The following is a 14,054-nucleotide window of genomic DNA, read 5'->3' on the forward strand; positions in this document are numbered from 1 at the left end:
TACAAGAATGCCACTTCAGACTATGCCCCATACTTATTGAGCAACCCTGAGAAACCAGGTTAGCCCACTGATATTAAAATTGCAAAAAATACAGATATGTAATTGCATTATTGTATAAGGAACTAATTATAGTAGACATTTTGTATTTGGGGTTGTACCGTGGTTAACCGTGTAGCCTCACCAATCCAGCATCATGGGTTATTCATTGTCTATATTATATTAACACATTCTCCTGGGGTCTCCATGAAGATTTGCAGGTTGGGTTAATTGTTGACTCTAAAATTGTCCTGTGGGTGTGCATAAGGAGCTCTAAGATGGATTACTGCCCTATGCAGAGCTGCCTGTACCTTGAGTACAAGCTGTGCACTCCATTTTTGATGCAGCAGATTACACCATAAACTCCAGACAGATATTTTCTAGAATTTTAACAAATTCATTTTAAAGAGGTTCTGGACAAATTTATGGTTATGGACTCTGGTTCAAAAGATACTTTATTTTTCTCATTACCTCTAAATACTGGCTTTTTCTTGTACTTTTATATCTATTCCACCTTCACTTGCATTCCAGGTGCATTTTGTCTCTACAGTATTCCATTCTCAACTCAACTACCCCAGCTGAAGAGGAGAGACTCCTTTTAAAGTGAAATCCAATAACACAGGGAAAGACTTTGGACCCCGTGATTCTGAAGTGGAATAAGCAGGTCTGAAATTAACATGTTAAGGTATGTGTTCAGTTTTTGCTGTCTTGATCCTGAACTGTTTTGGTAAACCTATATGTATGGGTCATTTTGCTTACCACTTCATTTATGACACCACCTGTAGCATACTGCAATTGCAAGACATGATAGGTTATACAATGGCGGTAGAGCTGCTTCCTCATTGATCCAGCATCCTGAGTTTAAATATATACATACAGTACTGGCCCTCCAACACAACAGGAGAGGGAATTATGTGTGACTGCTATTTACTGACTATAGGATAGCATTCAACACAATAAACCCCTCTAAGCTTATCACCAATCTCAGGGACCTGTGTCTAAACACTTCATTGTGTAGCTGGGGTTTTAACTTTGTAACAGGAGGACCCAAGGTGATTTTACTGGGAGACCACATTTTATCATCCCTCACCCTAAAGCACAGGGGCTCCACAGGACTGTGTTCCAAGTCTTCAGCTATATTCCCTTTATGCATGACTGCACATATGCATATAACAACAACAAAAACATGTATTTATAGAGCACATTTTCATATAACAATGTACAGTGGGATGGAAAAGTTTGGGCAACCTTGTTAATAGTCATTATTTTCCTGTATAAATCGTTGGTTGTTATGATAAAAAATGTCAGTTAAATATATCATATAGGAGACACACGCAGTGATATTTGAGAAGTGAAATGAAGTTTATTGGATTTACAGAAAGTGTGCAATAATTGTTCAAACAAAATCAGGCAGGTGCATAAATTTGGGCACCGTTGTCATTTTATTGATTCCAAAACTTTTAGAACTAATTATTGGAACTCAAATTGGCTTGGTAAGCTCAGTGACCCCTGACCTACATACACAGGTGAATCCTATAATGAGAAAGAGTATTTAAGGGGGTCAATTGTAAGTTTCCCTCCTCCTTTAATTTTCTCTGAAGAGTAGCAACATGGGGGTCACAAAACAACTCTCAAATGACCTGAAGACAAAGATTGTTCACCATCATGGTTTAGGGGAAGGATACAGAAAGCTGTCCCAGAGATTTAAGCTGTCTGTTTCCACAGTTAGGAACATATTGAGGAAATGGAAGACCACAGGCTCAGTTCAAGTTAAGGCTCAAGTGGCAGACCAAGAAAGATTTCAGATAGACAGAAGCGACGAATGGTGAGAACAGTCAGAGTCAACCCACAGACCAGCACCAAAGACCTACAACATCATCTTGCAGCAGATGGAGTCACTGTGCATCGTTCAACCATTCGGCGCACTTTACACAAGGAGATGCTGTATGCGAGAGTGATGCAGAGGAAGCCTTTTCTCCGCCCACAGCACAAACAGAGCCGCTTGAGGTATGCTCAAGCACATTTGGACAAGCCAGCTTCATTTTGGAATAAGGTGCTGTGGACTGATGAAACTAAAATTGAGTTATTTGGGCATAACAAGGGGCGTTATGCATGGAGGAAAAAGAACACAGCATTCCAAGAAAAACACCTGCTACCTACAGTAAAATATGGTGGTGGTTCCATCATGCTGTGGGGCTGTGTGGCCAGTGCAGGGACTGGGAATCTTGTCAAAGTTGAGGGACACATGGATTCCACTCAGTATCAGCAGATTCTGGAGACCAATGTCCAGGAATCAGTGACAAAGCTGAAGCTGCGCGGGCTGGATCTTTCAACAAGACAACGACCCGAAACACTGCTCAAAATCCACTAAGGCATTCATGCAGAGGAACAAGTACAATGTTCTGGAATGGCCATCTCAGTCCCCAGACCTGAATATAATTGAAAATCTGTGGTGTGAGTTAAAGAGAGCTGTCCATGCTCGGAAGCCATCAAACCTGAATGAACTAGAGATGTTTTGTAAAGAGGAATGGTCCAAAATACCTTCAACCACAATCCAGACTCTCATTGGAACCTACAGGAAGCGTTTAGAGGCTGTAATTTCTGCAAAAGGTGGATCTACTAAATATTGATTTCATTTCTTTTTTGTGGTGCCCAAATTTATGCACCTGCCTGATGTTGTTTAAACAATTATTGCACACTTTCTGTAAATCCAATAAACTTCATTTCACTTCTCAAATATCACTGTGTGTGTCTCCTATATGATATATATAACTGACATTTTTTATCGTAACAACCAATGATTTATACAGGAAAATAATGACTATTAACAAGGTTCTCCAAACTTTTGCATCCCACTGTATCTCATAAAATAACAGAGAAAGTTACAAGGAAAGAAAAACAATTATGATTAAGTAGTAATATTAAAAATACGTAACAACAAATCAAGATAAATTCAGATGGCCAGGAGGACAGAAAAAACAAAAAAAAACTCCAGTTAGGCTGGAGAAAACAGCAAAATCTGCTGGGTATCCAGGGACAACAGGCTGCTCAGCCCTCTACTGGGCTTTCTACCTAACATAAAAGTCTCTAAATCAATCATCTTTGTTGTCATGCTTCACATGATAAAAATGGCTTCCTGGACAGCTGTAACAGCTGCCTTCATTCCATCATTTCTGGGTATTCATGGTGCCTTGATCAGATCGAGGTGACGCAAATTCTAATTCTAATATTATGCCCACGTTTCCTGATGATACAGCTGTGATAGGCCTAATGTCTAACACCAATGAGCAGGCTTACTTGGACAAAGTGTGGAGTCTATCACACTGGTGTCAGCACAACAGTCTTCTTCTGAATGTCAACAAGACAAAGGAGATGAATGTGGACTCTGGGAGAAAACAGCAGAGGCACTACCACCCCCTTAATATTAATAGCACTCAGTTGGAAAGGTTGGACAATTTCAGATACCTCTGTGTCAACATCACAAAAGACACAATATCGTTCAAACACATTAACTCCTTGGTGAAGGAGGCACAGCAATGTCTTTACCACCTCAGGCACTTTAGGGATTTTAGGCTGTCTATAAATCCACCATCAAAAGTATTCCGACAGAAATGATTACCAACTGGTTTGGAAAAAAAAATGTGTACAACCACAAGGCTCTGCAGAAAGTAGTTTAGTCAGCTGAATGCATCACTGGATGTACACTCTCTAATGTTCAAAGCATTTATACCATGCAATATTGGAACAGGACAAAGAAAATTATCAGTGAAATGAGCCATCCTAACAATGGCCTCTTCTCTGTGCCAAGTTCAGGGAAACTCTACTACTGCTTGAAGACCAGTACAGAGAACATCTACATCCTAAATGAGAACCGTATCTAGAGTTACATAATGTCCTATTGTTAATTCTCCTTTATTTATTTATTTACATTTTTATAATATTAATATAATGCTGCCAATGGTACACAATATAGAGTATTTACCATTTATTGTCTTTTTATTTTCTTCTAATGCATAATTTTGGATTTCAGAAACTAAACATTTCAGTAGATATTGTACTGTATATAACTGTATGTAAAAATTAAATTTGATTTGAATATGTGTTCTTTTTGAAATCTGCGTGTTCTCGCAGAATCTGCATAGTTTTTCTATGGGTACTCCCATATCTCCAAGATGTGTGTTAGATTGGTTGGTGTAGTGCCCCTACTTCAGATTAAACAGGTTAATGAAGTTATTCATCATACAATGTATAGGTGTAACCTCACTTTCCACTTTCTGTATTTAAATTACTGTATATCATGCTTCTTTTTAGAGAAAAAGTGCTACTACCTCACCCTTCAAGGACTTGATAGATCATTAGATTTTATGTTTTCACTGTGTACTCCAATTTTGGATTTATTTCCTAAACATTCAATAGACTAAAGCATATCCTCTAGCTGGATATTCTTTTGCTGCAGTTTTAATATGCTAATTGTAAAAAGGTTATGGAAATGTTTATTTGATTTTATTGTTTACACTTGAATCTGGTTTTAGTGTATATTTTATACTGTTGTCGAAACATTGCAGTTTCAGCTTGGGTCCAATAAAGTGGGTCCTGCTAAGATCTTTCCATTTACCTCTAAATACAGATTTTTTTCCTGCACTTTACATCTATTCCTCCTTCACTTTCACTCCTGGTGAACTTTAGTCTCTACTCACTTCTTTTAAAGCCTGGCTCTGCAGTATTTTGGCATATGAGAAGCATGCTTCAGGAGCAATTCCATGTCAGATGGAGTTTCAAGAGAGCCGGGAAGCTGTCTGACAATAGCTCACTTTAGAAGCTCTGAAGGGTCCAGACCGATGCAGTCCTTCAGGAGCCCAAATTGGAGCAATGCTGGAAGTATGTTGTTTTAGGGGAATATACTCCATTGGGAGGTTTCCATCAATCATCCCTGCATTGTTTTAACTTTCCATCCAGAAAAGGCCCCACCAACCATCCTATCTGGGATGCCAGTTCATCCACAACATCCTTTATAGCATCTGTCTTTCAGTGTATCTATAAATTTATTAAGATGACTGGTAAACACCGACACAGATGACATCCAGTTATACAGTACTTTTCTTTTAGACCAAATGAAGTTCCTCTGATGTTGCTTTTAATTAGTTGTGTTAGTGAAGTAAAGGAGTGGATGGATGGGAACTAATTGTCTTTAAACACTGATAAAACAGAGATGATAATTATTGGAGAGAATGATGCTGATCACAATATATTGTCATTATTTAACTCAGCCATTAATTTTACTGAATCAGCCCACAATCAAGGCATTACCTTTGACTCTAGCATGTCATTTTAAAGCACAAATTATAAAATTATCCAAAAAAACCTCTTCCACTTTAAAAATGTTGGGAAATTAAGGCATTTCTAAATATGTGGGATACTAAGAAATTAATTCATGCATTTATTTTTAGTAGGATTGACTATTACAATGCGGTGTTCACTGGCAGTCTGGCATACTTATCTGAACATATCATTACTTACAAACCAGAGCACTCAGCAAGATATCAAGATGCTGGTCTGCTTATGATTCCAAGGATTAATAAAATAACAGTGAGAGGTTCAGCTTTTAGTTACAGAGCCCCTAAACTGTGGAATGGTCTGCCTACTACTATAAGAGATGCTCCTTCAGTCTCAGCTTTCAAATTCCAGCTGAAGACTCACTACTTTAGTTCAGCATATCCTGACTAGAGCTGCTAATTAAATGTGCATACTGCATCTGTGTTGCTAGTCATTAGCATGAAAACATAAGTAATGTGATAGATATAATTTGTTACAAACCGTCACCTATTCGGTTTCTCTTCTTGGTACTCAAATATGGCCCTTGTTGCCACTTCCCACCTGCCAAGTTGTATGTCTGCCTAAGGAAAAGTCGTCTCTGACAGAGGAGCACTGAAATCGTCATATAGAAGGGTCCTTTCATCATATTGGCCAGACCAGCACTGACTCAGCTATGGAATGGCCAGTAGGGGGGTGGCAGCTTGATGGGCAAGGTCTCCATTACTCTGAACAAATCTGAACCATATTATGTGATATAATCTACTGTTGAATTCTACTCTATACTTGTACTATTACTATTATACTATTGTATTGAGGATTACTTGTGTTCTGTTATGTGGATTGCATTGTATTTACCCCTCTTTTTGACACCCACTGCATACCCAACCTACCTGGAAAGTGGAAACTCTTCAAATTGTCTTTTTTGAGATTTCTTTCAATTTTTTTTTTTTTTACTTGACATCTTGGAGAGTCAAGGCTGAGGGGCTGTCAAAAGACAGGGCCTGTTAAAACCCATTGCAGCACTCAAAAATAAGTGTATTGTATTGGTAAGGCTATTGCTAAGGAGTTACTGAGTGGGAGTGTGTTTCTGAGTATACCTGCTCTGGGATAACTGAATATGGGTGCTTACATGAGTGTCCCTGTGAAGGACTGCTATTTAATTCAGAGTCCCTCCCTTGTTACCAATGCTACAACAGCTTCCCACCCAAATTTGACTAAGCAGGTTCAATAAACAAATGTATAACACATACATTTTTTTTTTAGTGAAACATACATTTATGCAACTTCTGTATACCTGATCAACTGCAGCAGCATCAGTGGTTTAAAGTAGCCACAGCATGCATCATGCCTCTAAGTTTAGATTTGTCTCATTTGTCTCTGCATCTTTGTCTAATTCTTGAGTAACACAGTAAATCGGCCATGAAAGACAAGTCAACCCACCTCTAACCAAGAACAGATATCACGTTCATTCATGCTTCTTATCTTGGATTCACTGGAAAACTCATCCATCAAGCAGTCCATAAGATTCATCAGTGACCGAACGAGGTTAGTATCAGAAGTTGGTGACAGCTCCTGATGTGGAAATTGGAAAAAAAAAAAAAAGAATGGTGTGAAAATAGAATGGCATCAATTATATGTACATTTAGAAGTAAGAAACAAATAACGCTGAAATTGCAGGTATACAGTACAACCTAATTACTATGTATCAGAATGTATCAGAGCTGATCACATATATGCCTGACCACTGCTTAAAGTTCAAATTATTGTGATTGTAAAGGGAATATTTTACTTTTGTATACATGAAATGCTTTCTTTAAAGGGGGTCTTCAAAAAATCTTAAGGTGTAGCAGAAGATTTTAACAAAGAAAATATGCAACCATTTCCGATAGTAAGCAGTGCCATCTATTGGATATGTAAAGACACTGCCTGCAGAAGCAAAAGTAAATCATTTTCTTTCTTTCTTTCTTTCTTTCTTTCTTTCTTTCTTTCTTTCTTTCTTTCTTTCTTTCTTTCTTTCTATGTACTGTAAATTTAAGATGTCTGTCTCAATTATAAAACAGCAGCTATTTTTTTTCTTTCTGCCACCCAGCCTTTACATTACATTTTCAAGCTATTACTTATGATAAAGGAAAATAGCACTTGACAGATCCGGTACCTTTGTTGCCTTGCGCACAAATTGCAAGCAGGAGGGCACAATCCTATCAAACATCCCCTCAATTAGCTGTTTGTGCATTGGACTAACTGCAGGGGCCATGGTATTTATCCAGGACACCATAAGGGGCCTCCAGCCTAGCATGTGAGGCTCCATGTAGATCATACCGCACCTTGACACCTGAAAGCAGAAAGACAGGACTCAAAGGTTTTCATACTTTTTCACACTTTGAAAAAAGACATTGCACATTATAACTTAATAAAAATGTTCATCTCTGATTATAACTTAATTATTACAGACAAAGGCAATCTTACAATAAATACAGATCTTCCTTATATAGCACGGCAAAGACAAGGTATAATTTAAAAATAAGCATCTTGCTGCAGTACAGTAATGTAATGTAAAATACCATTCCTCCTGTCAATCTGTCACTACTTGTATTTCAAGAACAACTGAATATTCCAAGTATCAGAGTTGAGCCACTGGCAGTTATGAGAAACAGTAAGAATATGCCTGGATTACAATCGTATCAATTATTTGGGGAACAGCTGGTTGGTCAGCTTGCAGGAAATTGAATGCCAGTCGTTTGCTATAATTTTGAATGTGATAAGAAGCCAGTGACTGAGCCTCTCACGCTCAGGAGGTTTTATTTTATGCTGCCTTAAGGTGTGTGTAAAATCTCTGACTTCTTGATTCTATTTATATAAAGGAAGCAAAGATACCTGCTGTCAGCTTTCCATCCTGTTTGATTCATGGTTGGCATATGCTAATTTTTGTAACAGCTAATAATAACGATAAGAAGATTTTAAATCACAACAAAATGTCTTGATGTTCAGTCAGTAAATACTTTGAGAGGCTGTTTAATGTGCTGTGTGAGGCTATGTCACTTCACAAAGATGTGCAATTACATGTTGAGCATTCCTAATCATCCATCAATCAATTTAGTGATCTGAAAACTATTAATTATGTGTAAATACCCTAATACTCAATGAATGGCTGCCAATGTTGGTGGGCTTTTAATCCTTCTTAATTAAAGGTGAGAAGGGGAAGAATTAAAGTAGTTTAATGGGGGGCAAGAGCATTATGCAGTTTCCTATGCAGTTGACCTTGCTGCACTTTGTAGGATACTCTGTCTTAAAGGTCTGATGACTACACAGAGAACTGGTGCCCATACGGGTGAGATGCTTATGAAAACAGTAACTGCTTAAACAGTACATACTGGAAGGTCAGACATGAAGCATGGGACAGAGAAAGAAAGTAAATGACCTATGGCTGTAAGAACCTTTCTAGTTTTCAGTACTGAGGGTGTTGTGTTCTGAAGGGCATACAGAACATTGACATTTAGTTAGGAGGTGATATATGCCTGATTAGGGATGCTGCATGAAGGATTTTTTTTATTTATTGTTTACTTACTGAAACTACTGTACACTATACAGTACACGTAAATATGAATGAATATACAACTATGACTGCAATTGTGAGGCTACGCGAAGAGATGCATTCTCCCCCATTGTCTTGTCTGAGTGGGTTGCCATTTTGGGACATTGTCCCAGTGATGTACAGTGTATACAGAATCTGGTACATAGGTTCATAATGAATATTATGGGGGTTAGAGAGTCCAGCAGCAGATAGTGTTGAGGCTTGGCTTGAATATAAAATATAATTCCATGACAGGAACAAGTAATCAGAAAGCAAGAGGTAGAAGCGACAGTGTTCTGGCAGGTGGAAGAAACCCTGAGATAAAATGAAAGAGAAGAGCTTCTAAAATAAAGTGAAGAGGGCAAGGCAGTCCATCCATTAATGACAACAAAACCAGTTTAGTAAGGCCCAGCAAACACAGCTGACAGCCTATCGCTCTCTTACATTCTGTATTTACTGAATTCAGTTGTCTGGGATGTATGTAAAGGTGATGCTTGGATCCTGGGGAGCACAATGAGGTTGCACTGTTGCACAAGACAGACGCACTAGGGTGTTGTACTGTGTTAGCTATTATGGATGTAGTGAGAAGTCAAGCAAAATGACACATTTTATTAGCTAACTAAAAAGATTACTATATGCAAGCTTTCGAGGCAACTCAGGCCCCTTCTTCACATTTAGAAGTGGTATGCATTGAATACATGAACATGGCAAGCTTGTTGGCAATTGAGCTGTAGAAGTAACAATTTTGATTTGGTGCTGAATCCATTTCTTTCTATTCCACAGATTAAGGATTTGGTCAACAATGTTTTTATTAGTTAGCATCTGTATTTGTACAGAACATAAAAACAAAAGATGTTGGACAAACTAGAGGAGATTATTTAGCCCATAAAGCTTGCTTGATTAGTTAATATTAAGTTGTCCAAATATTACACACAGATACTTTTCAAAATTTGCTAAGGTTTCTCGTTTAAATACAAGACTCAGGAATTGGTTCCAGATCTCTCTCTAAGTAAAGATGAGTTAATTGGCTCCAGTCTTAAATGCTCTTCTCTTTAGATCCCACTGGTGTCCCCCAAGTATGGGATTTATTGTTTAATCAAAAGAATTCTGAAGGATCAGCTTTATTAATACCTTTGAGAATTCTGAATATGTCCCCCCACCTAGCTGGTGCAGTTTCCACTGGATAATTTGCATAATGTGTAAGAATCATCAACGTTTTGAATCCACTTATTTCATTATAGGGTATAATACAATATAAGAAAAGAAGCAATCAAATATCTAAAAATATCAACAAGCAAACATATATTACAAAATGTATGGAACTTTACTTTTTTTTATTTTAAATTGTTTAAGAAACATTTTTATGAAAAACAACTTGGCAATTAACACTTATTTTTAAGAAACATATTGCTGATTATTCTCTCTGCACGTTTATACAAGAACACAAAGCTTTGATTATATTTCTAAAAGCCTTGCTAAGATCCATGTCAGATATGGTTCATCTATCTTTTTTGCACTAAAATTGTTTCTGTTTAGTACTCTTTCAGAAGGAAGGCCAAGCTTACTGTTGCGGGTGAAGCCACTTCCAAATCCATGGGCTCAAAAATGAGACTCATCTGAGGAGACATTTGGATGATCTCACCACTCATCAAGCACAACTTCTTATTATCATCCAAGACTGTGTTCATGTTTTCAATCCACACAGCATCCACAGGCCCATCAAAAATCAACCACTTTCGATCCAGACTCTAGAAGGAATACAAAATTGCAGCATTAAAGAAGTAGTCCATCTATGATTGCAAACTTTACAATTTTATATTTAACTTGATAATGCCAAAGGAAAATGGGGCTCTGCACATTTCCAGTTTGTCAGTTGCTTTAGACCTGGAGTCTTTGCTAGGGAAACCAATGGCCCCGAGTACTATACAGTGAATAGAATGGAAAAATCTTCATTCGGCATCTTCAACACCAAATTAGTCAGCTATGTAAACCCAACGATAATGGTTAAGGGTAAGGTATAAACAAATTAATTTACATTTAATTCTATGAATCTGGAATGTGACTAGTTATTTTACATTGCTAGAGCTTTCATTGGATGATAGTGGAGATGGGGTTTGCTGTTGCCACAAGTGCAATATTTTAAGAAGTATTTCAGCAAATTAAGAAAATCACTTTTGTTTCCACAAACCTTCATTAATACAAAAGAAATTTTCTGCATCTTACATTCTCTCCTCAAATAGATATACTATTCCTTCCATCCACCCATCTATCCATTTTCCAAACCAGATTATCCTAAGCAGTACGTAGGTGATGCTGGAGCATAACCCAGGAAACAGAGAGCCAAGGGCAGGAACAACCCCTGGACAGCGTGCCAGTCCATCAATTTCAGCTTAGTTTTAGGTATTTTGCTTCAGAGGAGATTAATCAATCAGTGCAAGACCTGTAGTGCAGAAGCTGAAAACAGCACTTTCACCCATAAAGCACACCAAAAACACAGTGGAGACTGGACAGAAATTAACAACATAACAATCACCAACAGTGGGCAGAAAACATAAGAACATAACATTCTCAGATCTGCTTAAGCCAACTGCAAATTGAAAGAGACCATACTATCAATGGATGATAGGCAGAAATAGCTCTGTACTGGGTAACAGTCCATTGCAGGGTCAACTCAAGCAATCACCCACTCACACTGGGCCAGTCTGGTCTCTCTGGCTAACCCTAACATGCATGTCTTAGAGGATATGGGAGGAAAAGAAAATTACCAGAACAAGTCCAGGCAGACAGAGCGAAAAAATTGAAACCTCTCATGGACAAAAACCAGGCATGGGACTCCGAAACAAAGAAGCAACAGCTGTGCCACAATGGCATCCCAGAAATGGAAAATAATACATATTTTTTTTTTAAATAATGTAATGATTGATACACATCTCTTAATTTCTAAAGTTATGATGAATCACTGATGCACTCTATGATATTTTTCACTGCTTTAGAAAATAGTGTAGTCATAATATGTTACTATACTACTATTTATTGTTCATTTTATGTAGATTAGCTGCTTCAAAACATAAGACTGTTTTGAATTCCAGATGTGGTGTACTCTAGGAGGATAATACATGTTCTACTCCTGTTCCTGTGGGTTGTCTGCAGCTTTTCATATTTCCTGACGTGGTTCAAACAAATGTTATTAAATTGATGTAAAATCTATTGACTCAGTTGCATCCTATCATGGGTTGCTTGCCTCCTTGAACCCAACACTACTGAAGAGACTCTCTGCCACTTTACACTGAATACTTGGGTTCACAAAATGAGTGGTTTAAACAGAAATTACTAGATCTTTTTATTTGTTTTTATCATATTGAAATTTGAATTTAGTAAAATATCTATTATAATATGTTAAAATGTATTTTGAATGTACATGTTCACATTGGTACGGAAGACTGCTGTAGTTCTTTAAAAGACTAAATATTTCACCTGTAAGGTGTCACACTTGCACGCCTGAGGACCACCTTCCTGGCTCTGGTGAGGTAAGCAGTTCCACCCCGGGATGAAAGGGGGTGCTTATGCTAACATTATCTTCTCCTTCTCCTCAGCAGCCAGTAAAAGACACCCATGGTAGATGCCTAAGCCCACCCTGTTACTCAGAGAAGGCTCTACCCCACTGTGGTCCAGTCCTATAAAGCTGGCACACAACCAGAAGGTGGCATCAATTGTCAAACTGAGAAGGACAGAGCTCAGAATAACTTGCGGTCTCGCTTCTGAGCTGTTTGCCTGCTATCTTTTATGTTTCGTTATTAAATTGGCTTTACCAGGGAGGCACCCCAAACTTTTCTGGCCTTTCTGGCCACAATTGCAAACGATATTTGCAGTATATAATAACACGCTTACCAGACATTTGAATATAAATACAAGTCAGGTCAAGCTGGGAAGCATGCACTATACATTTAAATATAATTACAGCTGCTTTAAAACAGACTAGATCAGACAGGACATAAAAATAATAACATCTCTACTGTATACTCATCATTTTTCAAGAAAAGGCAAAACACAGTTCTCTAACAAAAATGGGCTGTATCAAAGCAGAGAGTAAGTTGTTATAAAAGGATTCATAGAGAGATTTAATAAATTGCAGCACAATAAAGCAGTGTAAATAAATAATCAGCTAATGACAACAAAATATTTGCTGTGTGAAAGTGATGTACAAAATAATTAACCTCTCATTATGTTAAAACCATGAAATGCTTTGCATAATACAATTTTTTAAATTCTGCACCATTTTGTTAATGATTCCATAAATTGCATATTGTAGTAATTCTGTCTACAAAGCAATTGTCTCTAATGTCCTTATTTTTGGCATTAGTAAAAAATAACAAACATATCTGTTGTAATCCTAGTAATGCATACAAACTCTGCAAATTAACTTTTATTTTTCGAAAACTTGTGCATGCTAACTCATTAGTGATAATGCGTTTTCTTAGCCCTCTACTGCTTTAAAGAACTCGATCATTACTGAAGGGCATTTTGTGGGCATATTTTGGCTATAAAAGGTGCAAAATATTTATTGGGTTATTGAGTTGATAATGACATTGCAATTGTGTGTTTGCTTGTTTACAACTGTAACGTTTCCAATCAATATATTATTTTTAAATGAAAGCAGCTCTGCTTTATAAATGAAAACTTCCTCTGCTGCCTGCTAATCAAAAGATGCCTTGTCTACATATGCTGGCATTGAGTTGCTGCTTTGAAATCACACCTTCTTTGATCTGACGGATGTTCTGTTGATTAATAACAGCATCACCAAGAGGTTGCAGCTTCAAAATGGTATGTTGAACTGGATCATCAATTTAATTTAAGAAAAAAAAAACTATGGAAATTAATGATAACATCATTGCATACTCTACCATTACTGACATATATAGCAACAAATATGTGTGGGCTTATAGTACCTAATGAGATTTTTGCAGACTACACTGTATCACAGATGCCAATTTCCTGGGATTCTGGCTTCATTTACAAAATACTGAAAATCAAAAACAGAATGCAAGGTCTAAAAATGCAACTGAGAATTTTTTGAGTTTTGGGCAAACCGGTTCTTTGTACATTTGTCAGAATGTCTCATTTTTTTAAAATCAGC

The 14,054-nt window shown here is 37.4% G+C and overlaps 1 protein-coding gene across 1 annotated transcript in view; it reads right to left on the reverse strand.

Annotated features, from left to right (window-relative positions):
* dnah7 (dynein, axonemal, heavy chain 7) overlaps positions 1-14,054 on the reverse strand; it is a 422,487-nt gene that overhangs the window by 247,644 nt on the left and 160,789 nt on the right. Inside the window, exons 28-30 of the mRNA XM_039755900.1 lie at positions 10,486-10,668; positions 7,505-7,681; positions 6,790-6,921 (exon numbers count right to left, since the gene is read on the reverse strand). Coding sequence (XP_039611834.1) covers positions 6,790-6,921; positions 7,505-7,681; positions 10,486-10,668 — 492 coding nt within the window. The remainder of the gene's footprint in view (positions 1-6,789; positions 6,922-7,504; positions 7,682-10,485; positions 10,669-14,054) is intronic.

This window comes from Polypterus senegalus, chromosome 6, assembly GCF_016835505.1.
Source record: "Polypterus senegalus isolate Bchr_013 chromosome 6, ASM1683550v1, whole genome shotgun sequence".
NCBI lineage: Eukaryota > Metazoa > Chordata > Cladistia > Polypteriformes > Polypteridae > Polypterus > Polypterus senegalus.